This window comes from Ranitomeya imitator, chromosome 4, assembly GCF_032444005.1.
Source record: "Ranitomeya imitator isolate aRanImi1 chromosome 4, aRanImi1.pri, whole genome shotgun sequence".
In the NCBI taxonomy this organism is placed as follows: domain Eukaryota; kingdom Metazoa; phylum Chordata; class Amphibia; order Anura; family Dendrobatidae; genus Ranitomeya; species Ranitomeya imitator.
In genome coordinates, this window is record NC_091285.1 from 447,181,021 (window position 1) to 447,206,092 (window position 25,072).

General features: G+C 47.5%; 2 protein-coding genes across 3 annotated transcripts in view; one reads left to right on the forward strand and one right to left on the reverse strand.

Moving 5' to 3' along the window:
* MPI (mannose phosphate isomerase) overlaps positions 1-4,239 on the reverse strand; it is a 36,928-nt gene extending 32,689 nt beyond the window's left edge. Inside the window, exon 1 of one of the 2 annotated variants that reach the window (XM_069765704.1) lies at positions 4,128-4,239. Coding sequence is in view for 1 of the 2 variants with exons in the window: in XM_069765702.1 (XP_069621803.1) it covers positions 3,793-3,811 (19 nt within the window). In the remaining variant the exon portion in view is untranslated. The other variant, XM_069765702.1, reaches the window with a different exon arrangement.
* A 111-nt stretch (positions 4,240-4,350) lies between these two features.
* Positions 4,351-25,072, forward strand: part of SCAMP2 (secretory carrier membrane protein 2) — a 51,742-nt gene continuing 31,020 nt past the window's right edge. Inside the window, exon 1 of the mRNA XM_069765701.1 lies at positions 4,351-4,506. Coding sequence (XP_069621802.1) covers positions 4,450-4,506 — 57 coding nt within the window. The 5' untranslated portion in view covers positions 4,351-4,449. The remainder of the gene's footprint in view (positions 4,507-25,072) is intronic.

Sequence of the window (25,072 nt, forward strand, 5' to 3'; positions counted from 1 at the left end):
AATAAAATTAAAAAAAATGTATTTATTTCCATTTTCCGGTTAGGGTTAGGGTTAGGGCTAGGGTTGGGGCTAGGGTTAGGGTTTGGATTACATTTACGGTTGGGATTAGGGTTGGGATTAGAATTAGGGGTGTGTCTGGGTTAGGTGTGTGGTTAGGGTTACAGTTGGGATTAGGGTTAGGGGTGCGTTTGGATTAGGGTTTCATTTATAATTGGGGGGTTTCCACTGTTTAGACACATCAGGGGCTCTCCAAACGCGACATGGCGTCCGATCTCAATTCCAGCCAATTCTGCATTGAAAAAGTAAAACAGTGCTCCTTCACTTCCGAGCTCTCCCGTGCGCCCAAACAGGGGTTTACCCCAACATATGGGGTATCAGCGTACTCGAGACAAATTGGACAACAACTTTTTGGGTCCAAGTTCTCTTGTTATCCTTGGGAAAATAAAAATTTGGGGGGCTAAAAATCATTTTTGTGGGAAAAAAAAGGATTTTTATTTTCACGGCTCTGCGTTGTAAACTGTAGTGAAACACTTGGGGGTTCAAAGTTTTCACAACACATCTAGATAAGTTCCATGGGAGGTCTAGTTTCCAATATGGGGTCACTTGTGGGTGGTTTCTACTGTTTGGGTACATCAGGGGCTCTGCAAATGCAACGTGACGCCTGCAGACCAATCCATCTAAGTCTGCATTCCAAATGGCGCTCCTTCCCTTCCGAGCTCTGCCATGAGCCCAAACAGTGGTTCCCCCCCACATATGGGGTATCAGCGTACTCAGGACAAATTGAACAACAACTTTTGGGGTCCAATTTATTCTGTTACCCTTGTAAAAATACAAAGCTGGGGGCTAAAAAATCATTTTTGTGAAAAAAAAAAAGAATTTTTATTTTCACGGGTCTGCGTTATAAACTGTAGTGAAACACTTAGGGGTTCAAAGTTCTCACAACACATCTAGATAAGTTCCATGGGAGGTCTAGTTTCTAATATGGGGTCACTTGTGGGGGGTTTGTACTGTTTGGGTACATCAGGGGCTCTGCAAATGCAACGTGACTCCTGCAGACCAATCCATCTAAGTCTGCATTCCAAATGGCGCTCCTTCCCTTCCGAGCTCTGCCATGCGCCCAAACAGTGGTTCCCCCCCACATATGGGGTATCAGCGTACTCAGGACAAATTGGACAACAACTTTTGGGGTCCAATTTATTATGTTACCCTTGTGAAAATACAAAACTGGGGGCTAAAAAATTTTTGCGAAAAAAAAATAAATTTATTTTAACGGCTCTGCGTTATAAACTGTAGTGAAACACTTGGGGGTTCAAAGCTCTCAAAACACATCTAGATAAGTTCCTTAGAGGGTCTAGTTTCCAAAATGGTGTCACTTGTGGGGGTTGTTAATGTTTAGGCACATCAGGGGCTCTCCAAACCAACATGGCGTCCCATCTTAATTCCAGTCAATTTTGCATTGAAAAGTCAAATGGCGCTCCTTCCCTTCCGAGCTCTGCTATGCACCCAAAAAGTGGTTTACCCCCACATATGGGGTATCGTCGCACTCAGGACAAATTGCACAACAACTTTTGTGGTCTAATTTCTTCTCTTACCCTTGGGAAAATAAAAAATTGGGGGCGAAAAGATCATTTTTGTGAAAAAATAAGATTTTTTATTTTTACGGCTCTGCATTATAAACTTCTGTGAAGCACTTGTTGGGTCAAAGTGCTCACCACACATCTAGATAAGTTCCTTAAGGGGTCTACTTTTCAAAATGGTGTCACTTGTGAGGGGTTCCAATGTTTAGGCACATCAGGGGCTCTCCAAACGCAACATGGCGTCCCATCTCAATTCCAGTCAATTTTGCATTGAAAAGTCAAATGGCACTCCTTTCCTTCCGAGCTCTGCCATGCGCCCAAACAGTGGTTTACCCCCACATATGGGGTATCGTCGCACTCAGGACAAATTGCACAACAACTTTTGTGGTCTAATTTCTTCTCTTACCCTTGGGAAAATAAAAAATTGGTGGCGAAAAGATTATTTTTGTGAAAAAATATGATTTTTTATTTTTACGGCTCTGCATTATAAACTTCTGTGAAGCACTTGTTGGGTCAAAGTGCTCACCACACCTCTAGATAAGTTCCTTAAGGGGTCTACTTTCCAAAATGGTGTCACTTGTGGGGATTTCAATGTTTAGGCACATCAGGGGCTCTCCAAACGCAACATGGCATCCCATCTCAATTCCAGTCAATTTTGCATTGAAAAGTAAAATGGCGCTCCTTCCCTTCCGAGCTCTGCCATACGCCCAAACAATGGTTTACACCCATATACGGGGTATCAGCGTACTCAGGACAAATTGGCCAACAATTTTTGAGGTTCAATTTCTTCTCTTACTCTTGGGAAAATAAAAAATTGGGGGCGAAAAGATCATTTTTGTGAAAAAATAAGATTTTTTATTTTTACGGCTCTGCATTATAAACTTCTGTGAAGCAATTGGTGGGTCAAAGTGGTCACCACACATCTAGATAAGTTCCTTAGGGTGTCTACTTTCCAAAATGGTGTCACTTGTGGGGGGTTTCAATGTTTAGGCACATCAGTGGCTCTCCAAACGCAACATGGTGTCCCATCTCAATTCCTGTCAATTTTGCATTTAAAAGTCAAATGGCGCTCCTTCGCTTCCGAGCTCTGCCATGCGCCCAAACAGTGGTTTACCCCCACATATGGGGTATCAGCGTACTCAGTACAGATTGTACAACAATGTTTGGCATCCATTTTATCCTGTTACCCTTGGTAAAATAAAACAAATTGGAGCTGAAATAAATTTTGTGTGAAAAAAAGTTAAATATTCATTTTTATTTAAACATTCCAAAAATTCCTGTGAAACCCCTGAAGGGTTAATAAACTTCTTGAATGTGGTTTTGAGCACCTTGAGGGGTGCAGTTTTTAGAATGGTGTCACACTTGGGTATTTTCTATCATATAGACCCCTCAAAATGACATCAAATGAGATGTGGTCCCTAAAAAAAAATGGTGTTGTAAAAATGAGAAATTGCTGGTCAACTTTTAACCCTTATAACTCCCTAACAAAAAAAAATTTTGGTTCCAAAATTGTGCTGATGTAAAGGAGACATGTGGGAAATGTTACTTATTAAGTATTTTGCGTGACATATCTCTGTGATTTAAGGGCATAAAAATTTAAAGTTGGAAAATTGCGAAATTTTCGAAATTTTCGCCAAATTTCCGTTTTTTTCACAAATAAACGCAAGTTATATCGAATAAATGTTACTACTAAAATGAAGTACAATATGTCACGAGAAAACAATGTCAGAATCGCCAAGATCCGTTGAAGCGTTCCAGAGTTATAACCTCATAAAGGGACAGTGGTCAGAATTGTAAAAATTGGCCCGGTCATTAACGTGCAAACCACCCTCGGGGCTTAAGGGGTTAAAGATTTTTTATTTTTTTTTAAATTATTGTTATTATTTCATATTAAAGGCCAAATAAGTCACCTCCAGAAAAGGTCATGAGGTCCGTGTTCTACCAGTGAAATGCGGCAGAGTAGAGGGCTGCCTGAAAGAGACCACCAGCCAAGCGCACAGTCTGCTGGCATACTACAGGTTAATAGTCCTCCCGCAGCAGTCACCGGCCGTGGGCCCGATAACGGGCAGGCACCAGTTATATCTGCAGAGAATTAGTGTAACGGGAGCGTGCAGTCACCGGGAGCAAAACCAGCGCCGCTGCACGATGTAGGACTACAACTCCCAGCCAGCCCCGCGCCGTCCGCCACCCTGCTCCGCTCCAGTCCTCCGCTCACCTCTGGGTTCAGCCATCATTCGCCGCTTCCACCTCGCTAGTCGCTACCGCTCGCAGTGCGCAGTCACATCACGCCGCAGAGCATGCCGGGAATTGTAGTTCACATTCAGCCGGCGACGTTGCAGCTAGGAATATATATATACCACAGTACTTCAGTGCTCAGGACCGGCGGCAGCTATGTATAACACAAACCCCATGATCAACTATTGTAATCAGCGCACAGCTTCTTGTCATGTCACGGCCAGGAACGCGCAGCAGCGGCGCCCCCCATATACTGCGGCGCTGACTGACAGCTCTAGTCATCGCACTCCCTCCCTTCTACGTCAGCAGCCTCACCTGTTACCTGTCTACAGGTAAGACACGCCCCTCCCGGATATCAGGACAGGCTTGTCCCATGCTAGCCCCGCCCCCAGTGTCGTGCGTCAGTCCTCAGCGAATAGAGCAGTACAAGTCCCTCCTCTTTTGTCAAAAATTCGCAAGATCATTGGCTCCCAAACAACTGTGCAACCCCTCAGCTCGCCTATTGGTTTCCCTACTACGTCATACGCGGAAGCGCCGCCCTGAGAAGTCTGCCCCGTCACATCCAGGAGGTACCTGTCCGAGGAGGAGTCCCGGCTGGAGGATCCAGCGCTACACTTTGACCCTCTAGGAAGGAGCCATGGCCGGCTACGACACCAACCCTTTTGCGGACCCCGTGGAAGTTAACCCTTTCCAGGTAACAATTACTCGTCTCTTTTAACTGTGAAACAAGTCCCCCGTGCACTGCGTGAAAGTAGGCTATGTGTACAGCAGGAAGTGGCTTCCTGGGTGGGGGCTCAGCAGGTGGAGCTGGGCGGAGCCCTGTCCCCGGTTCTGGAGGGACCCGGTGTGATGTGGGGCTGGGAAGAGGGCTACCCAGGAGTGAAGGGTGAAGTGTTTGTGACCTGCCCCCCAGTCCTCCACTGCCGGACCCTGGTACCCCCCACACTGTCCTTAGATGCCGACCCCTGGTCCCCCCCCCCCCCTCCCCACACACTGTCCTCAGGTGCCGACCCCTGGGCCCCCCCCTCCCCACACACTGTCCTCAGGTGCCGACCCCTGGTCCCCCCCCCCCCTCCCCACACACTGTCCTCAGGTGCCGACCCCTGGTCCCCCCCCCCCTCCCCACACACTGTCCTCAGGTGCCGACCCCTGGTCCCCCCCCCCTCCCCACACACTGTCCTCAGGTGCCGACCCCTGGTCCCCCTTCCCCACACACTGTCCTCAGGTGCCGACCCCTGGTCCCCCCCCCCTCCCCACACACTGTCCTCAGGTGCCGACCCCTGGTCCCCCCCCCTCCCCACACACTGTCCTCAGGTGCCGACCCCTGGTCCCCCCCCCCCTCCCCACACACTGTCCTCAGGTGCCGACCCCTGGTCCCCCCCCCCTCCCCACACACTGTCCTCAGGTGCCGACCCCTGGTCCCCCCCCCTCCCCACACACTGTCCTCAGGTGCCGACCCCTGGTCCCCCCCCCCCTCCCCACACACTGTCCTCAGGTGCCGACCCCTGGTCCCCCCCCCCTCCCCACACACTGTCCTCAGGTGCCGACCCCTGGTCCCCCCCCCCCCTCCCCACACACTGTCCTCAGGTGCCGACCCCTGGTCCCCCCCCCTCCCCTCACACTGTCCTCAGGTGCCGACCCCTGGTCCCCCCCCCCTCCCCACACACTGTCCTCAGGTGCCGACCCCTGGTCCCCCCCCCCTCCCCACACACTGTCCTCAGGTGCCGACCCCTGGTCCCCCCCCCCTCCCCACACACTGTCCTCAGGTGCCGACCCCTGGTCCCCCCCCCCTCCCCACACACTGTCCTCAGGTGCCGACCCCTGGTCCCCCCCCCCTCCCCACACACTGTCCTCAGGTGCCGACCCCTGGTCCCCCCCCCCTCCCCACACACTGTCCTCAGGTGCCGACCCCTGGTCCCCCCCCCTCCCCTCACACTGTCCTCAGGTGCCGACCCCTGGTCCCCCCCCCCCCTCCCCACACACTGTCCTCAGGTGCCGACCCCTGGTCCCCCCCCCCTCCCCACACACTGTCCTCAGGTGCCGAGCCCTTGGTCCCCCCCTCCCCACACACTGTCCTCAGGTGCCGACCCCTGGTCCCCCCCCTCCCCACACACTGTCCTCAGGTGCCGACCCCTGGTCCCGTCCCCCCCCTCCCCACACACTGTCCTCAGGTGCCGACCACTGGCCCCCCCCCCCCCCTCTCCACACACTGTCCTCAGGTGCCGACCACTGGCCCCCCCCCCCCCTCTCCACACACTGTCCTCAGGTGCCGACCACTGGCCCCCCCCCCCTCTCCACACACTGTCCTCAGGTGCCGACCACTGGCCCCCCCCCCCTCTCCACACACTGTCCTTAGATGCCGACCCCTGGTCCCCCCCCTCCTCACACACTGTCCTCAGGTGCCGACCCCTGGTCCCCCCCCTCCTCACACACTGTCCTCAGGTGCCGACCCCTGGTCCCCCCCCCCTCCTCACACACTGTCCTCAGGTGCCAACCCGTGCCCCCCCCTCGTCCTCAGCTGCAGCCCCTGCTCTAATTGCAGATGCTCTTTTGCTCTCCTGTGGAATTTTGCGCCTATGTCAAAACCACTGACTATATGCAGTTGTTCTGTAGTCCAGGAAGAGGAGACATGAGAAGTCAATTTAGCTATACCCTAATCCCTCTGTCAGGGTGGATTGACTGCTCTGAGGACAGGCACAATGATTCCAGGGCTCTCTGAAAGCTAAGGGCACTTGTCTCATTGGTTCCATGTGCAATGGGCAAGTACACCCTGCATCATTGTCAATGCTCGGCCTAAGGCCAGTGTCACGCAAGGGTATAATACGGGCGAGAGCTGTGCAGTAGGATATCTCATAGCACTCGGGCCAGTGTTACACTATGGGGCAGCTCAGATCTGTGATTTTCTCATGCTGATTCAAGAACGGCTTGCTGTGATTGGTAGCACCCATTCAAGTCTATGGGTGCATGTATAACATCGGACTGCTCTCAGATGTCATCAAAATGCAGTCCGGTATACTCAGTCATGTGACAGGATCGTATCGCAGTGCACTTCGCTTATGCTCGCAGCAGACCTGGAGCCGAGGGTCATTGGCATTATCACATTGGATGCTATACGTTCGTCTGATATCAGCCTAATTACTGAGCATGTACATAAAGTGCAGCACAGATTCATCTCCACTAAAAGCCGATCAGGAACAGAACAGACATTTATAGGACATTTCATAACTTTCCCAAATTCTTATGGAAACATTTACAGCACATCCTGCATTGTACTACTGTACCCAATTTATTATATAGGTCCATTTTATACCGACTCCACAGCCCTGACAGAAGGCACTGGAGCAGCACTGCATGCGGTGGTGGTTTAACATGAGGAATTCCATCAAAGTAATCTTCAAATTGTGTCCCAGATTCATTCGAGATGATTTGTTAACAGACAGCCACTGATTTCAAGTTTGAAATGGTCTAAAAATGCCCAAAAGGGATGACAACCCCAAAAATAAACCTTGTGAGTATATAACAAAGGTCTTCAGATCTTGTCACCGGTGCCCTGCAGCCGCAGCTTTGCTCCTAGCTGGGCTCATTGCATTAGAGAGTTTCCTGTGTCGTCATCAAGCTGACAGAATTACTGCCTACAGACATGTCTTCTGCTAGATTATTGTAGCATTGAAAATTAGATTCTCCCACAGAATACTACAATCTTAGAAGATGCTGCAGGAAGAATGCTATATGACAGAGTACATGTATGGGGGACTGTATACTGTATGCTTGCCTGGGGTCCAGTAGAGCAGCTTTGGCTCGAATAGGGGAGTCACAACTATGAACTCCCCCACCTGATATGGACATGGTGGTCTACCATAAGGGCAGCTCCTATCTGCCGTATATTTCTCGGCCGTATTTTACAGGCATAGAAAATTGCAGCATGCTGTGTTTGTCAGCGTATTGCGCAAAAAATCCGTCAATGAAAGTCAATGGGGGCGAGAAAAATACAGATTACACATGGACCATCAGTGTGACTTGCGAGAAATACGCAACGGTGTTCTATAGAAAAGCCGGTAATACAGCGCGGTGTACAGTAAAATCACACTGACAGGTTAGAATAGATAGAATAAATGTCTACACATAGTATAGGGATATATAAATATATGTATGTCAGTGAGACACACACAAAATATATATATATATACTATTGAATCCGTTCTACGCCCGGGTGGCGAGCTTTTATATTGGTATATGGTCTCCATCATGTGCTGCTGCCATCCTGCGCCCGTTCTGTCATGTGCTGCTGCCATCCTGCGCCTGTTCTGTCATGTGCTGCTGCCATCCTGCGCCCGTTCTGTCATGTGCTGCTGCCATCCTGCGCCCGTTCTGTCATGTGCTGCTGCCATCCTGCGCCCGTTCTGTCATGCGCTGCTGCCATCCTGCGCCCGTTCTGTCATGCGCTGCTGCCATCCTGCGCCCGTTCTGTCATGCGCTGCTGCCATCCTGCGCCCGTTCTGTCATGCGCTGGCCATCTTGCGCCACTATTCTATTATATGCCCCCCATAAGACGCTCCAGTGTGTATGCCCCTGTATGCTGCTGCCATATTAAAAAAAAAAAATACCATACTCACCTATCGTCCGGCTCCACTGCAGGTGTGTCTTCAAGAAAATGGCGCCGGAAAGCGCGGACTGCGCAGGCGCCGATTCCGGCAGCAGGAATCAGCACCTGCGCAGTCCGCGCTTTCCGGCGCCATTTTCTTGGAACACACACTCCGGCTCCTCTGCCTGTGACTGGACTCTGTCACAGCAGAGAAGCCAGGAGACGGAGCCGCACGCAGCGCTGGAACGGAGGACAGGTGAATATACTTACCCTCCCTCCTGGCGCGTCCACGGTCCCTGACTCTCCGGTGGAGATCGCGGTATGCGTTCAGTGCTTACGCATACCGCGATCTCCAGGGAGCGTCACTCTGTGGGGGCCAGACTGCGCCTGCGCAGTCAATTGCCGGCTTTTGCTATCTCCTTGTCAAACCCGACAGGATATGAGACATGGTTTGCATACAGTAACCCATTTCGTATGCCTTATCTTTTTTTTCCATGTTCCTCATTAGTAATGTTACAAGTGTCTGTGTGTAAAATTTAGGGGATCTAGCTGTTGAAATAAAGGGTTAAATCACAGAAAATGAACACATGCGGAATCGCCTGCATTCAAAAGCTGGCAGCACTTTGAATGCAGCGGATATGTGCTTCGTCCAAAGCGCTGCCTAAGGCTACTTTCACACTAGCGTTAACTGCAATCCGTCACAATGCGTCTGCAAAAGTGCTTGCAGAATGCGTTTTTTCCCCATAGACTTGTATTAACGACGCATTGCGACGGATTGCCACACGTCGCATCCGTCGTGCGTCGGATGCGTCATGCTTTGGCAGACCGTCGGGAGCAAAAAACTCTACATGTAACGTTTTTTGCTCCTGACGGACCGCTTTTTCCGACCGCGCATGCGCGGCCGGAACTCCGCCCCCACCTCCCTGCACCTCACAATGGGGCAGCGGATGCGCCGGAGAAATGCATCCGCTGCCTCCGTTGTGCAGTGCGTTAAACGCTAGTGTCGGAATCTCTGCCCGACGCATTGCGACGGGGAGATTCCGACGCTAGTGTGAAAGTAGCCTAATACTGATCGTGTGCACCCGGCCTTAGTGAATTCTGGCTAGGTGCATGCCTCTGATGAAGTGCACCAAAGTGTGTTACTCTCGTCACAGACTGGAATGAGATTTTTGGTATAAGAAGCACACTACTTTTGATGAATTTGTTGGGGCGGGTATAGCTCTTCTCCCAGCTCTGTGTATTTTGACAAAATTGGCAAATATTAGTGCAATTCACACAATTTTTGTGCAACTGCATGTTGTGACTTTTGAAAATGTTTTACGTTAGTTTTTTTTTTTTTTTTTTTTTGCATGCGCACTTAGAAGAAAAAATTGTCCCCTTTGTCTCCCTTTTTTTAATTATTTCTTTTAATGATAAGGAATAAAAAAGAAAACTTGTTGTGCCATGTACCTTCACATTCTGTATTACAGCCATGTTCTCTACTAAAATCTATGTTTCTGTCGGAGAACACTGTGCCTCATGTATGTTACTATAGAATAAGACCTGAGCTCCATGTATGTCCGCAGAAATGTCGTGTGCATCATCAGTACTTATGCTTGGGGCACTAGGGCGACACCTGCCGCACTAGGTGCTGCTGCCACATTGCAGGACAATACAAGTGAATGGGGTTGTGTTGAAACCTCAGTTACTGCGACTAGCAAGTTACAACTTCGTCAGGTGTCTTGAGATTTTCTTGTCGACATATTCTGGTGGTCACAGTGCAAACCCAGTCACTTGTTTTGCAGCCAAAGTCACATTGTAGCACCAACCTAATTGTGTGGTAGGTGCAGGTCCTACACCTGTGTGAAGAATTGGGCCATGTTCACACGTTCAGTATTCGGTGAGTTTTTAACCTCGGTATTTGTAAGCCAAAACCAGGATTGGAAAAGTATGATAAACACGTCACCAACTCTGCATTTTTTTTTTCTTTATCCATCTACAAATACTAAGGTAAAAAACTTATCAAGTACTTGGTGTGCACATGGCCTAAAGGTACCGTCACATTAAGCGACGCTGCAGCGATATAGACATCGATGCCGATCGCTGCAGCATCGCTGTGTGGTTGCTGGAGAGCTGTCACACAGACAGCTCTCCAGCGACCAACGATGCCGAGGTCCCCGGGTAACCAGGGTAAACATCGGGTTACTAAGCGCAGGGCCGCGCTTAGTAACCCGATATTTACCCTGGTTACCTAAAAAAAAACAAAACAAAAAAAAAACACTACATACTTACATTCCGGTGTCTGTCGCGTCCCTCGCAGTCAGCTTCTCGCACTGACTGAGCGCCGGCCGGCCGTAAAGCAGAGCACAGCGGTGACGTCACCGCTGTGCTTTACGGCTGGCGCTTAGTCTGCGGGAAGCTGACTGCGAGGGACGCGACAGACACCGGAATGTAAGTATGGAGTGTTTTTTTTGTTTTTTGTTTTTTTTTAGGTAACCAGGGTAAATATCGGGTTACTAAGCGCGGCCCTGCGCTTAGTAACCCGATGTTTACCCTGGTTACAAGTGAAGACATCGCTGAATCGGCGTCACACACGCCGATTCAGCGGGTGATCCAGCGACGAAATAAAGTTCTGGACTTCTAGCTCCGACCAGCGATGTCACAGCAGGATCCTGATCGCTGCTGCGTGTCAAACACAACGATATCTCTATCCAGGACGCTGCAACGTCACGGATCGCTATCGTGATCGTTCTAAAGTCGCTCAGTGTGAAGGTACCTTTAGGGTTTCCTCAGCCTACTTCAGGATGGTGAGGTGGCCAAAGGTCACCTTAAAGGGAACCTGTCACCCCGTTTTTTTCAGATTGAGATATAAATACTGTTAAATAGGGCCTGCGCTGTGCGTTACAATAGTGTATGTAGTGTACCCTGATTCCCCACCTATGCTGCGAAATACATTACCAAAGTCGCCGTTTTCGCCTGTCAATCAGGCTGGTCAGGTCAGGTGGGCGTGGTGACATCGCTCTTTTCTCTAGTAGCCTTCCACGACAGCCACCAGGAGATTGTCTCCATTCCCTAATGGGGGACAGGAAGCACAAGAGGTTAAAAACCCCTCCCACCTCCCATTAACCAGTGTCTTTCCTGTCCCCCATGGGGCATGGAGAGGTTCCTGGTGCGCTGCTGCGGCGGCTCTAGCAGAGTACCTGATTTCATTTTCTTGCCGGCCACTTATGGTCGGGCCCCCTGCGGCTTCCTCCTGCGTTGTGCCTCCCGTCTCCTCCGGATTCTGGGACCGCGTTCCTGGTCCTCCTGCGTCCTCTTGTGGGGACAAAGCTGGCCGGTGAGCCCACCCAGAGGCCTCCCTGAGCTCTCCGGCGTCTCCCCCTCCAGCGCACGCTGTTCGGCGACCTGGAAGTCAGGTGGCGCTCCACTTCCGGGTCGGCGCTCCTGTACAGGAGCGATAAGCCCAGAGCAATGGATCACCGAATGGCGTGCGAGGCACGCTGCATCCTCGCACGCCTGCCTGGGACTGCGGAGGGGGAGGGGCGACTAATTGCCACGCGCTGGTGCAGCTTATTTTCTATATAAGCTGCGAAGACGTCTCGGGTAAGCCTGCTGTAAGCATGGATGCGTCTTGCCCTGCAGCTGCAGAGCCCAGCGCTCCTCAAGCCCTAGTAAGTACGGCAGAGGGGGTCCCATTTGAAGGTACATTTTTTAATATACCTTTTCTTACACGGCTTCCTCTCTCATTGCAGGGAGTCAAGCCTGGCCCTAAAAACATTACCAAGCGCAAATGTGCTACCTGTAATGCAAAAATGCCACCAGATTGGGAGAAAAAGTTATGCCAACCTTGTACGGATAAAATCGTCAGAGCGGAACACCCTTCTTTGATTGATGAAATTCGCTCCTTGGTTAGGCAGGAGGTTATTATTATTATTTATTGTTATAGCGCCATTTGTTCCATGGCGCTTTACATGTGAGGAGGGGTATACATAATGAAAACAAGTACAATAATCTTAAACAATACAAGTCATAACTGGTACAGGAGGAATGAGGACCCTGCCCGCGAAGGCTCACAATCTACAAGATTCAAACCTCTTTGGCCACACTCGCCCCACCTCCACCACCATCCTCACCTGGTCCATCGCCCCCCAAAAAGAGAAAAATCCAGGAGTATTCTGAGTCAGTCTGAGGGGTCTTATACATCTTCCTCTGTCAAATGGGAAGATGCGTTACCCCATAAATCTGCGGAAATTAGGAAATACCTTTTTTCCTCTGAATATATTGAGGAATTGGTATCTGCTGTGAGGAACACCATGGGGCTAAAAGAGCAATCAGTTCCTCAGTCTATACAAGACGAACTGTTCGGTATACATACTGAAAAACAACCCGGGTTCCCCGTCCATAAAAGCATAATTGATATGATTAATAATGAATGGGAATTGCCCGAGAAACGGCTAACAACGCCTCCAGACTTTAAGCATCGGTTTCCTCTTGATGAGGACTCAATAAAATGGAACATCCCAAAAGTTGATGTCCGAGTGGCTAAAAAGACGGATCTGCCGTTCGAGGATTCCTCCAAATTAAAAGACCCCTTGGATAGGAAGATTGAGAGCCTTCTCAAAAAGTCCTGGGAAACGTCTACCTCAGCCCTCAGATTCAATATAGCATCCACCTGCGTGGCCCGCTCTCTCTTCCGTTGGATAGAAGAGTTAGAGAGCCACATCTCTCAGGGTACCCCAAGAGAGGAGGTACTGGACTCTTTGCCTATCTTGCACAGAGCAACAGGTTTCCTTGCAGATGCCTCAATGGAATCTATCCGGGTGGCCGCCAGATCCTTGGTCCAGACAAATTCAGCCAGAAGAGCTCTCTGGTTAAAGATGTGGAGCGGAGACGTTACGTTAAAAATAAAACTTTGTTCTATTCCCTTTAAGGGTGACTACGTGTTTGGGCCCTCCTTAGATGATATCTTAGAGAAAGCCACAGACAGAAAGAAAACCCTTCCTGAACAGAGGCCTCCTAGGAAGCGTTTTTCGACCCTCCCAGCCCCAGCCCTCCCAGGGTAGAGGGAAAGGAAAAACAGGGAGGTGGAGTTATGCTAAGGGGAAGCCTAAAAACATCCTTATTCCCCAACAAACACAAGAAAAGCAATGACTCCGATCCGGTGGGGGGGAGGCTTTCGGACTTCGCTCACAGTTGGCAGAATATCTCCAACAGCCCCTGGGTGGTGAGTGTTATCCAACAGGGTCTGCTGATAGAGTTCGATGCGCCTCCTCCCAGGATCTTAAGAGTCACCTCCCTGTCATCTCGGGAGGCTCAAAAGTCGATGATGGCCGGAATACAGGACTTGCTAAACTCGAGCTATTTCCATGGTCCCGGTGAACGAGCAGGGGAAAGGACACTATTCCCGTATCTTCATGATAAAAAAGCCTTCCGGGCAATCTCGGATTATAATAAATCTGAAAGCTCTCAACAAATACATAACCTACCGCAAGTTCAAGATGGAGTCAGTAAAAACAGCCATCCCTCTAATAGCTCCTCATTCATATATGGCAACAATAGACCTCAAGGATGCCTATTTCCATATTCCAATACATCCTCGCCACAGGAAATACCTGAGATTTGCGGTCCAATTCAACCAAAAAATCTTACATTTCCAATACAATGTTCTCCCCTTCGGGATCTCCTCAGCCTCAAGGGTGTTTTCCAGAGTCATGGCGGAAGCAGTAGCCCATATCAGGAGCCAAGACATTGCTATAGTTCCGTACTTGGACGACCTGTTAATAATTGGTCCTTCCGCCGAAGTTCTCAATCAGAGAATTTCCGAAACTCTGAACATCTTACAGGGTTTGGGTTGGATTCCAAATCTAAAAAAGTCTCAGCTATCACCATCAAAGGTGAGGAAATTCCTCGGAGTCCTCTTGGATTCAGAAGGTCAAAAATCCTTCCTACCAGAGGAACATCGGATAAATCTAATTTCCAAGGTCTCACTCTTCAGAAAACAACGTTCTCCGACCTTACGGGCTGCGATGTCTCTTCTGGGATCGATGACTGCCTGTATACAATCAGTCCAGTGGGCTCAGAGCCACTCCTGAGTTCTGCAGGCGCACATCTTGGGGAACTGGAACGGGAATCCAAATTCCCTAAACAGAAGAGTTTACACTCCAGGGAAGGTAAAAGCCTCGTTAACCTGGTGGGCGATCCAATCAAACCTACTGAAGGGAGTAGACTGGGTGCAAGATCCGCTGATTACGGTAACAACAGACACCAGTCAAAAAGGTTGGGGAGCAGTGGTCTCGCAAATCCCATTCCAGGGACACTGGAATCAGAAAGAAAGCTCCGGTTCCTCCAACTCCAGAGAATTGTTGGCAGTGGAGAGGGCCCTTCTGGCAGCCAGCAGTCTCATTATAGGTCAACATGTCAGAGTTTACTCGGACAATATGACGACTGTTGCGCATCTAAAACACCAGGGGAGTCCGAAGTTCAACCAACTAACAGCAATATCAGACAGAATATTTTGCTGGGCAGAGAAACATCTCCTCTCACTTTCAGCGATACACCTCAGGGGGTCGGTGAACGTTCAGGCAGATCGCCTAAGTCGTCACGACTTGCATCCAGGAGAGTGTAGCCTGAAGGCGGACGTTTTCAGATTGTTGACAGACAGGTGGGGTCTTCCCGATATAGACCTTCTAGCGTCCAGCCAGAATGCACAGGTCGAGAACTACTTCTCCCTAAACCCCAAGGACAGGTCTCAGGGAGTAGACTCCTTCGCTCATACTTGGAAGTTCCATCTGGCATACGGGTTCCCTCCAATACCGTTACTTGCAAAGACCCTCCGGAAGATCCGGGACGATCAGGTCCAGACTATCTTGGTAGCTCCAGCATTGCCGAAGAGGAGCTGGTACCACCTCATCGAAGAACTGAAGGTGGACGGTCCAGTCTTTCTTCAAGCATCAGAAGATCTTCTCTGCCAGGGCCCCTTTTATCATCCAGAACCACAGAAGTTCAAACTGGCAGCCTGGCTATTGAAGCCCAGGTACTGAGAGCTAAGGGCCTTTCAGAGTCCGTAATCTCTACTCTACAGAAATCTAGGAAACCTATTACCAATGCCATATATGGAAAAATCTGGAATAGATTCTCCTCGTGGTGTCATCCTCATAAACCTGACCCTTTTCATCCTAATATTTCACAAATATTGGATTTTTTACAAAAAGGATTAGAGTTGGGGCTGAAGCCAAGTACCTTGAAAGTTCAAGTGTCAGCCTTGAGCTCCGTCTTCGATCAAGACCTTGCGGGTCATCGTTGGATAAAGAGGTTTATGGTCGCAGCATCAAGACATTGTCCAAGAAAACAAATTTTTGTGCCATCTTGGGACTTAAACATAGTTCTAAAAGGTCTTACGGCTCCTCCATTTGAGCCATTATCATCTTGTTCCTCGCAACTTCTGTCCTGCAAGACGGCCTTCTTGGTTGCAATCTCTACCGCAAGACGAGTGGGGGAAATACAAGCCCTTTGAGTAAGGGAACCTTATCTTACCATAAGGGATGACTCCATAGTATTCCGTCCAGATCCTTGTTTCCTACCGAAGGTAGTGTCAGAATTTCATCGATCACAGGATTTAGTCCTCCCATCGTTTTGTCACAATCCTTCAAATCCGGAAGAACACAGATTCCATACTTTGGACGTACGACGTATAGTGTTATACTACTTAGAATATACTAAATCTTTTAGAATTGACAAAAATCTCTTCGTTCATCTTTCTGGCAGAAACAAAGGCAAGAAGGTAGCGAAGAGTACCATTGCCAACTGGATAAAGGCCATTTCTGAAGCTTACCTAACTCAGAATATTGCTGTTCCTGCGGGCCTAAAAGCTCATTCCACCAGATCTACTTCCGTCTCTTGGGCTGAAAGGGCTGGCGCTTCATCGGAGCAGATTTGCAGGGCAGCAACATGGTCTTCTCTACACACATTTACTAAGCATTATAGATTGGACTTCTGGTCCAATCGGGATCTTGCTTTTGGCCGAAAGGTTCTTCAAGCTGTGGTCCCTCCCTAAATACAGAATTGGTTGGCATTCCTCCTGGTGGCTGTCGTGGAAGGCTACTAGAGAAAATAGAATTATTCTTACCGTTAACTCGGTTTCTAGGAGCCTTCCACGACAGCATTAATTCCCTCCCGATGTTCTTGGATATTTAGTCTGAGAACCTAAAGGTAACCGGTGCTATGGGTTCACTTGTAAGTCACTGGTTAATGGGAGGTGGGAGGGGTTTTTAACCTCTTGTGCTTCCTGTCCCCCATTAGAGAATGGAGACAACCTCCTGGTGGCTGTCGTGGAAGGCTCCTAGAAACCGAATTAACGGTAAGAATAATTCTATTTTCTTCCCCAGCTTTCCGTTGGTGGCGTAGTGGTGCGCATGTCGCAGTGACGAATCCACTGCGCGCACGTGAAGAAGCAGCGCGCGATCTGCGCTATTACCCCCTGTCATCGGTGGGGGCGGCCATCTTCCTGGGGCCGCGCGTGCGCAGATGGAGTGCTCTGCTGCACGGGGCTTCAGGAAAATGGCCGTGGGATGCCGCGCGTGCGCAGAAGAGATCGCGGCGGCCATTTTCCCAAAGCCGAGTTTGCATCCCGCGGCCATTTTCCTGAAGCCCCGTGCAGCAGAGCACTCCATCTGCGCACGCGCGGCCCCAGGAAGATGGCTGCCCCCACCGATGACGGGGTAACAGCGCAGATCGCGCGCTGCTTCTTCACGTGCGCGCAGTGGATTCGTCACTGCGACATGCGCACCACTACGCCACCAACGGAAAGCTGGGGAAGAAAATAGCGATGTCACCACGCCGACCTGACCAGCCTGATTGACAGGCGAAAACTGCGACTTTGGTAATGTATTTCGCAGCATAGGTGGGGAATCGGGGTACACTACATACACTATTGTAACGCACAGCGCAGGCCCTATTTAACAGTATTTATATCTCAATCTGAAAAAACGGGGTGACAGGTTCCATTTAACCCCAATGTAAATAGATAGGTGGTCATGTGTTCCAGAAATGCGTATCTGCTGGACGGCCTAGACATATCCGATTTTCTCTGTGCCTGCCTATTATCATTTACTCCATGTGTGCAGCTATTGTGATAGGGAGATACAAGTTTGAAAAGGAAGCTGTCATTTCTAATCTTAAAGCGGGTATCTGTCCTGGGGTTCTTTGTCTTCCTATGTCCCTCTTGTCTTGCATAGTTCTGTGAAATACATGATTTTCTGTCTTGATTTTGTCTGTGCCTGGGGTTTTGCTTAAATCTCTCAGCACTAATCAGCACCCCAGCTTTTTATATGGTTGTTACTCCCTGGAAGCTACTGTAATCTGTTGCCCCTGGAATGAAAAAAAAAAAATACTGTTTTAATCCATATGCAAAAACGATTAGTGTTGAGCACAAGTGCTTGTTACTCGACTTTGCCTGGGGTGCTCGAGTGAGATGTTAGGGTATGTGTCCACGTTCAGGATTGCATCAGGATTTGGTCAGGATTTTATGTCAGTATTTGTAAGCCAAAACCAGGAGTGGGTGATAAATACAGAAGTGGTGCATATGTTTCTATTATACTTTTCCTCTAATTGTTCCACTCCTGGTTTTGGCTTACAAATACTGACATAAAATCCTGACCAAATCCTGATGCAATCCTGAACGTGGACACATACCCTTAGTCCCTGCAGTCGCGTGTTTCACAGTTGTATAACAGCCACAAAACATGGGGACTGGAGTATGTCACTCGAGCACCAGCGACACTCGGTGCATATTGGAGCACCCTAGGCAAAGTCGAGTAACAAGCACTTGTGTTCCAGGGCTGTGCAGCCAATAAGCCAAACCACTGCCTCAGACTCCTCCATTTCTGACTCCGACCCCACAGCACTGGTCTCTACTGAGCATGTGCATAAAGTGCAGCACAAATTTATCTCCACTAAAAGCGGAGATCCTTAGATCAGGAACAGAACAGACATTTATTGGACGTTGTATAACTTTCCCAAATTCTTATGAAAACATTTACAGCACATCCTGCTCTGAGCTACTATACCCAATTTATTATATTTCACTGCGCTGGCAACTCCATGGCAGATAGAATACCAGCTGCCCGCTTCTTTTCTAAATAGTTCTTGCATAATTTGTAGGTGTGCTTTGGGACATTGTCCTGTTGTAGGATGAAATTGGCTCCAATCAAGTGCTGTCCACAGGGTATGGCATTGGAAAATGGAGTGATAGCCTTCCTTATCCAATATCCCTTTTACCTTCTACAAATCTCCCACTTTACCAGCATCAAAGCAACCCCAGACCATCACATTACCTCCACCATGCTTGACAGATGGCATCAGGCACTCTTCCAGCATCTTTTCAGTTGTTCTGCGTCTCGCAAATGTTCTTTTGTGTGATCCAAACACCTCAAACTTGGATTTGTCTGTCCATTACACTTTTTTCCAATCTTCCTCTGTCCAATGTTTGTGTTCTTTTGCCCATATTAATCTTTTCCTTTTATTAGCCAGTCTCAGATATGGCTTTTTCTTTGCCACTCTGCCCTGAAGACCAGCATCCCGGAGTCGGCTCTTCACTGTCGGCGTTGACACTGGCGTTTTGCTTGTACTATTTAATGAAGCTGCCAATTGAAGACCTGTGAGGCGTCGATTTCTCAAACCACAGACTCTATTGTACTTGTCGTGTTGCTCAGTAGTGGAGCGGAGCCTCCCACTTCTCTTTCTACCCGTTTGGGCTCTCCTCTGAAGGGAGTACAGTCATGGCCAAAATTTTTGAGAATGACACCAAAATTATATTTTCACATGATCTGCTGCCCTCTGGTTTTTATTAGTGTTTGTCTGATGTTTATATCACATACAGAAATATAATTGCAATCATATTATGAGTACCAATAGGTTATATTGACAGAATGAGTTAATGCAGCAAGTCAATATTTGCAGTGTTGACCCTTCTTCTTCAAGACCTCTGCAATTCTCCCTTGCATGCTCTCAATCAACTTCTGGACCAAATCCTGACTGATTGCAGTCCATTCTTGCATAATCAATGCTTGCATTTTGCCAGAATTTGTTGGTGTTTGTTTGTCCACCCGTCTCTTGATGATTGAGCACAAGTTCTCAATGGGATTAAGATCTGGGGAGTTTCCAGGCCATGGACCCAAAATCTCTATGTTTTGTTCCATGAGCCATTTAGTTATCACCTTTGCTTTATGGCAAGGTGCTCCATTATGCTGGAAAAGGCATTGTTGGGCGCCAAACTGCTCTTGGACGGTTGGGAGAAGTTGCTCTTGGAGGACATTCTGGTACCATTCTTTATTCATGGCTGTGTTTTTAGGCAAGACTGTGAGTGAGCCGATTCCCTTGGCTGAGAAGCAACCCCACACATGAATGGTTTCAGGATGCTTTACAGTTGGCATGAGACAAGACTAGTGGTAGTGCTCACCTCTTTTTCTCCGAATAAGCTGTTTTCCAGATGTCCCAAACAATCGAAAAGGGGATTCATCAGAGAAAATGACTTTGCCGCAGTCCACTCCCTGTACCTTTTGCAGAATATCAGTTGGTCCCTGATGTTTTTTCTGGAGAGAAGTGGCTTCTTTGCTGCCCTCCTTGAAACCAGGCCTTGCTCAGAGTCTCCGCCTCACAGTGTGTGCAGAAGCACTCACACCAGCCTGCTGCCATTCCTGAGCAAGCTCGGCACTGCTGGTAGTCCGATCCCGCAGCTGAAACAGTTTTAAGATCTGGTCCTGGCGCTTGCTGGTCTTTCTTGGGCGCCCTGGAGCCTTTTTGACAACAATGGAAGCTCTCTCCTTGAAGTTCTTGATGATGCGATAGATTGTTGACTGAGGTGCAATCTTTGTAGCTGCGATACTCTTCCCTGTTAGGCCATTTTTGTGCAGTGCAATGATGGCTGCATGTGTATCTTTAGAGATAACCATGGTTAACTGAAGAGCAACAATGATACCAAGCACCAGCCTCCTTTTAAAGTGTCCAGTGATGTCAATCTTACTTAATCATTACTGATTGATCGCCAGCTCTGTCCTCATCAACACCCACACCTGTGTTAATGGATCAATCACTAAAACGACGTTAGCTGCTCCTTTTAAGGCAGGACTGCAATGATGTTGAAATGTGTTTTGGGGCTTAAAGTTCATTTTTGGGGCAAACATTGACTTTGCAAGTACAGTAATTGCTGTTAAGCTGATCACTCTGACATTCAGGAGTATATGCAAATTGCCATTAGAAAAAATGAAGCAGTAGGCTTTGGAAAAATTAATATTTGTCTCAATCTCAAAATTTTTGTCCATGACTGTAGTACACACCGTTGTAGGAAATTTTCAGTTTCTTGGCAATTTCTCGCATGGAATAGCCTTCATTTCTAAGAACAAGACTAGACTGTCGAGTTTCACATGAAAATCCTTTTTTTTTTTTTTTTTTTGGGGCCTTTTTGAGAGTTTAATGGAACCAACAAATGTAATGCTCCAGATTCTCAACTAGCTCAAAGAAGGGTCAAGTTCAGAGGTTCTCTAATCAGCCAAACTGTTTTCAGCTCTGCTAACATACTTGCACAAGGTTTTTCAAGGGTATTCTAACCATCCATTAGCCTTCTGACACCGTTAGCAAACACAAAGTACCATAAGAACACTGGAGTGATGGTTGTTGGAAATGGGCCTCTATACACCTATGAAGATATTGCATTACAAACCAGACGTTTGCAGCTAGAATAGTCATTTACCACATTGACAATGTATAGAGTGTATTTCTGAATCATTTAATGTTAGCTTCATTGGAAAGAAAACTGTGCTTTTCTTTCCAAAATAAGGACATTTCTAAGTGACCCTAAAGTTTTACACGATAGTGTAGAGGTGCTTTAATGCGGAGTACAGTTTTACCGGTCTTGCAGAAATCAGTTTTTTTTTTTTTTTTTTGTTTGTTTTTTTTTAGAGAAATCCGTATTAGAAATTGTATGCTAATGAATTGCAGGTTGGGTGGGCATGGCACTTACAGCTCTTCTGGCTCTCTCCCAATTTTTGGCCTCTTCTTTCTCTGGGAATATGGAGGGAGGCGAGAAAGCTTCAAGTGCATTGTCCCTCCCACTGCACTTGCAACTCATAACCTTCTGCGGCATCATAACCTTCTGCGGCATATCTGTATCTTGACAAACGCTATTAGTTTCAGAGGGCTCTATAAAATGTTTTGCATTTCTAGAACACAACATTAGAGATCAGCCTAAAGCAGCAAGTTGGGCTTAAGTGTTGGCACATAATAGAACCAAATTTAAAAGGTCTGTGTTGAAAACAATATATTATAGATTAATTTTGATTGGGCGTTAATGTGGCTATGTCCCAGCACTGACATGTGCGTTGTCACAGCAAGCGAACGCTTATTTATTAAACTCGCTGGAATGCAGAGTACAGCTGCGCCCAGTCCGGTGACACAGCCTGCAGTTCATACAATGAGATAAAAGAAGGACCTTGTGAAGAATGTGTGTAATCTAATTAGTTTGTCCTAGTCTATTTTAATTGCTTTCCACAGTTGGTCTGTCACATGGATTCCCACTGTATAATCCAGGGATGGAAAGTGAAGATGGTAATAAATCACAATAGTTCACATGTTCTGTAATCATTTGTTTGAATTGGATCCAAAAAGTAAAAAAAAAAAGCTGAACCATTCAAATAGCAGAGAAAGGTTGGCTCTTCAGCAGATCTGTTTACCATACACTACAATGTTACAAAAAAAAATAATAATTGATCCAGGATCATTCTGGTTTTGTGCTGTGGTGTATGTGTTTTTTTTGTTTGTTTGTTTGTTTGTTTCTTTTTGAGTTCATATATCCAGTAAATTTTTTTTTTTTTTTTTTTTAAGGGAACCTGTCAGCAGGTTTGGCCGATATATGGTCACCATTCCAGGCTGGTGTTCAACATTCTATAATGTTGTATATCTGCCCCCAACCCGACCTGTAAGAGAAGAAAAATAACTTTTATTATACTCACCTGCGGGGCTGTCCAGTCCGAGGGACGTCGCTGGTCCTGGTTTAGCGCCTCCCATCTGCTTACGATCCACGCCATCCTGCTTGCTTCGTGTGGATGACGCATCCCTACGTCATCCACACAGTCTCCTCTGCACCGCACTCCTCCGCAGGCGTACTGATCTGTCCTGCCCTGTTGAGGGCAGAGCAAAGTACTGCAGTGTGCATGCGTCGGGGCTCTTTGACCTTTCCCTGCGCACTGCAGTACTTTGCTCTGTCCTCAACAGGACAGATCAGTACGCCTGTGGAGGAGCGCGATGCCGAGGAGACTGTGTGGATGACGTAGGGATGCGTCATCCACATGAAGTGAGAAGATGGGAGGCTCCAGACCAAGACCTGTGACACCCCTCGGACCAGACCGCCCCGGGTGAGTATAATTCTAAGTTATTTTTCTCCTTTTACAGGTCGGGTTGGGGCAGGTACACAGCATTATAGAATGCCGTATATCGGCCCTGAAAGGCGATGGCCGTACCTCTTATCGGCCAAACCTGGTGACAGGTTCACTTTAAACTGATTCTGTAGTAATCAGTTATCTTTGTCGGACGGAAAAGTTGTGCAGATATATAACTATTACATAAACTATTCACGTGTATTAAGACGCTTTCTGGATTCTTTTCAAACAGATGATTAGTAGACTTGTCCCCTCGGCCGAAGCTTGTGAGCACTGAAGCTTGGGAGCAGGGCCCTCGCGCCTCTTGGTTGAGTTATGTGCTACACTGTAATGACTTACATTTTCTATCTCCTCCAGTTTGTAAAGTGTGCGGAATATGTTGGCATTCTAGAAATATTTTTTTTTTTTAATAAAGACAGGTTTTACAACTTGCATGCTGAGATACACCTACTCAGCTCTATCACCAGATCATGGCCAGATAGCGTCTGCACAGTGAAAGGTGAACGGTTACATCAAGCGGCTCAATGGGATGTCTTGTTGGCTTATACTTGTTCTCTCTGCCTTTTCTGCTCTATCCTGAGCTAGACCATCAGAAAGACCTCTGACAACTGTGACTGATCTCTGCACACAAATTTCCCATGCTTAGTGCCCCACCAGTGTTGCCAACGCGACTCGTTTCTGGAAAGCTTATCAAAAAATCACAGACAATATTTTTTACAGACAAATTGGAAGAACCATACTTGGAAGATTGAATAATCCATGTCTACAGCCCATAATTGCGATCTGAACACATCTGTAAACCCTCAAAACTCTAGTTTCAAAGAAATCACGGATGCCTTACATTTTATTTTTTTTACGGACAGGGGAAAAAAGTTCCTTACTGCTGGCACCGCTGTCCCCAACATCCCCAGTGTGCCTCACCGTGCAGGTGTTCATTTTGTGCCCCATACTAATAATGCCTCCATTGTACTCCACAGTAATTATGCTCCCTTTGTGCTCACACTTAGTGCACAGTAATAACCGCCCATGGTGTTGTACAGCCCCAAAGTGGCCTATCAGAGGAAGACTACACGTTCTTACATTATGGCCTGTCCATCACAAAGTGCGACTTCTAAATCCTTATTGGAAGACCAGTTGCCAGTGTGTACAGTTTTTGTTTTACGACAACCACTCCCCTGAGTTACATTTTTCATTTTTTTTTGTACGAGCCTAATTAGAGCAAATTTATGGACTTTACAATTATGTAAAGCAGACTAAAGCCACACTCCTTTGAAATAAAAAAAAAAAAAGAGGTGTACAAGTATCAGGGAACCCAGAGTCACTTGTATAAGTTAAGATTTTTCTGGACTGCTCTGCGTCCTGAGGTGGCTGATAACAGGGAGCACACTGGATTTAACTGAACAGCCAATGTTAAAAGAAAAAAAAGTCTCATCTTTCGAAGAGCGCAGCTCTCATACTTCCTATTAGATAAATGGCTGCACAGGAAAAACTTGTTCTCAAACCTTAGAGCCAACTGAGGTCACACCCAGCTCTGCCCACAACACCCGTGACTCTGCCCACTCTGAGTGCAGCCCAATTGCCTTCCATAAATTAGGACTACAAGTGCAACCATGCACATCACCCAAGCCTGTCATTAAGTGCTACTTGTTTAGTAAAGCTTTGATGTCTTCAGAATCCAATGGTTCTTAGATACACATCCATGCTGCCTGAATAATAATAATTGCTTCCTAGATGGAATTTTATATTGCCGCAGTTTTTTTTTTATCATGCTTAGTATAGAAGAAAATGTTACAGCAGTGAGCCGGTATTAAAAGGAACTTGTCTAACCACTAAAAGTCAAGTAATGGCGTTAATGATATTTGTAGTTCTCCCTCTTCCTGAGCATTGTATCCAGCTTATTGCTATGTAGAGGTAATTATAAGGTGCTATGTCACTACTGGTAATATAATATGGGCTGAGCCTGAGACATAATGGAGATACACAACGTATATGTGACTACAAGATTATTATTCACGACCTCGCTACCAGGAGAAAATAAACTATATTGTCATTTTCCCCCGTATAAATTAGACCGATCACTTTGTCTTATTACTCTTGTTTATCATGGGCTTAGAGTACCTCCTTACTATGCCACTTGGAACATGTTGCAATTTTACTTCTCATGGATTTTGTATGGAGCTATGAGAGAGGGGGGAAAAAAAGCTTCTGTATCTCCTCGTAAGTTTGAAGATTTGTTGCAGAACTTTCTCTGACCATTCAGTATGTCTGAA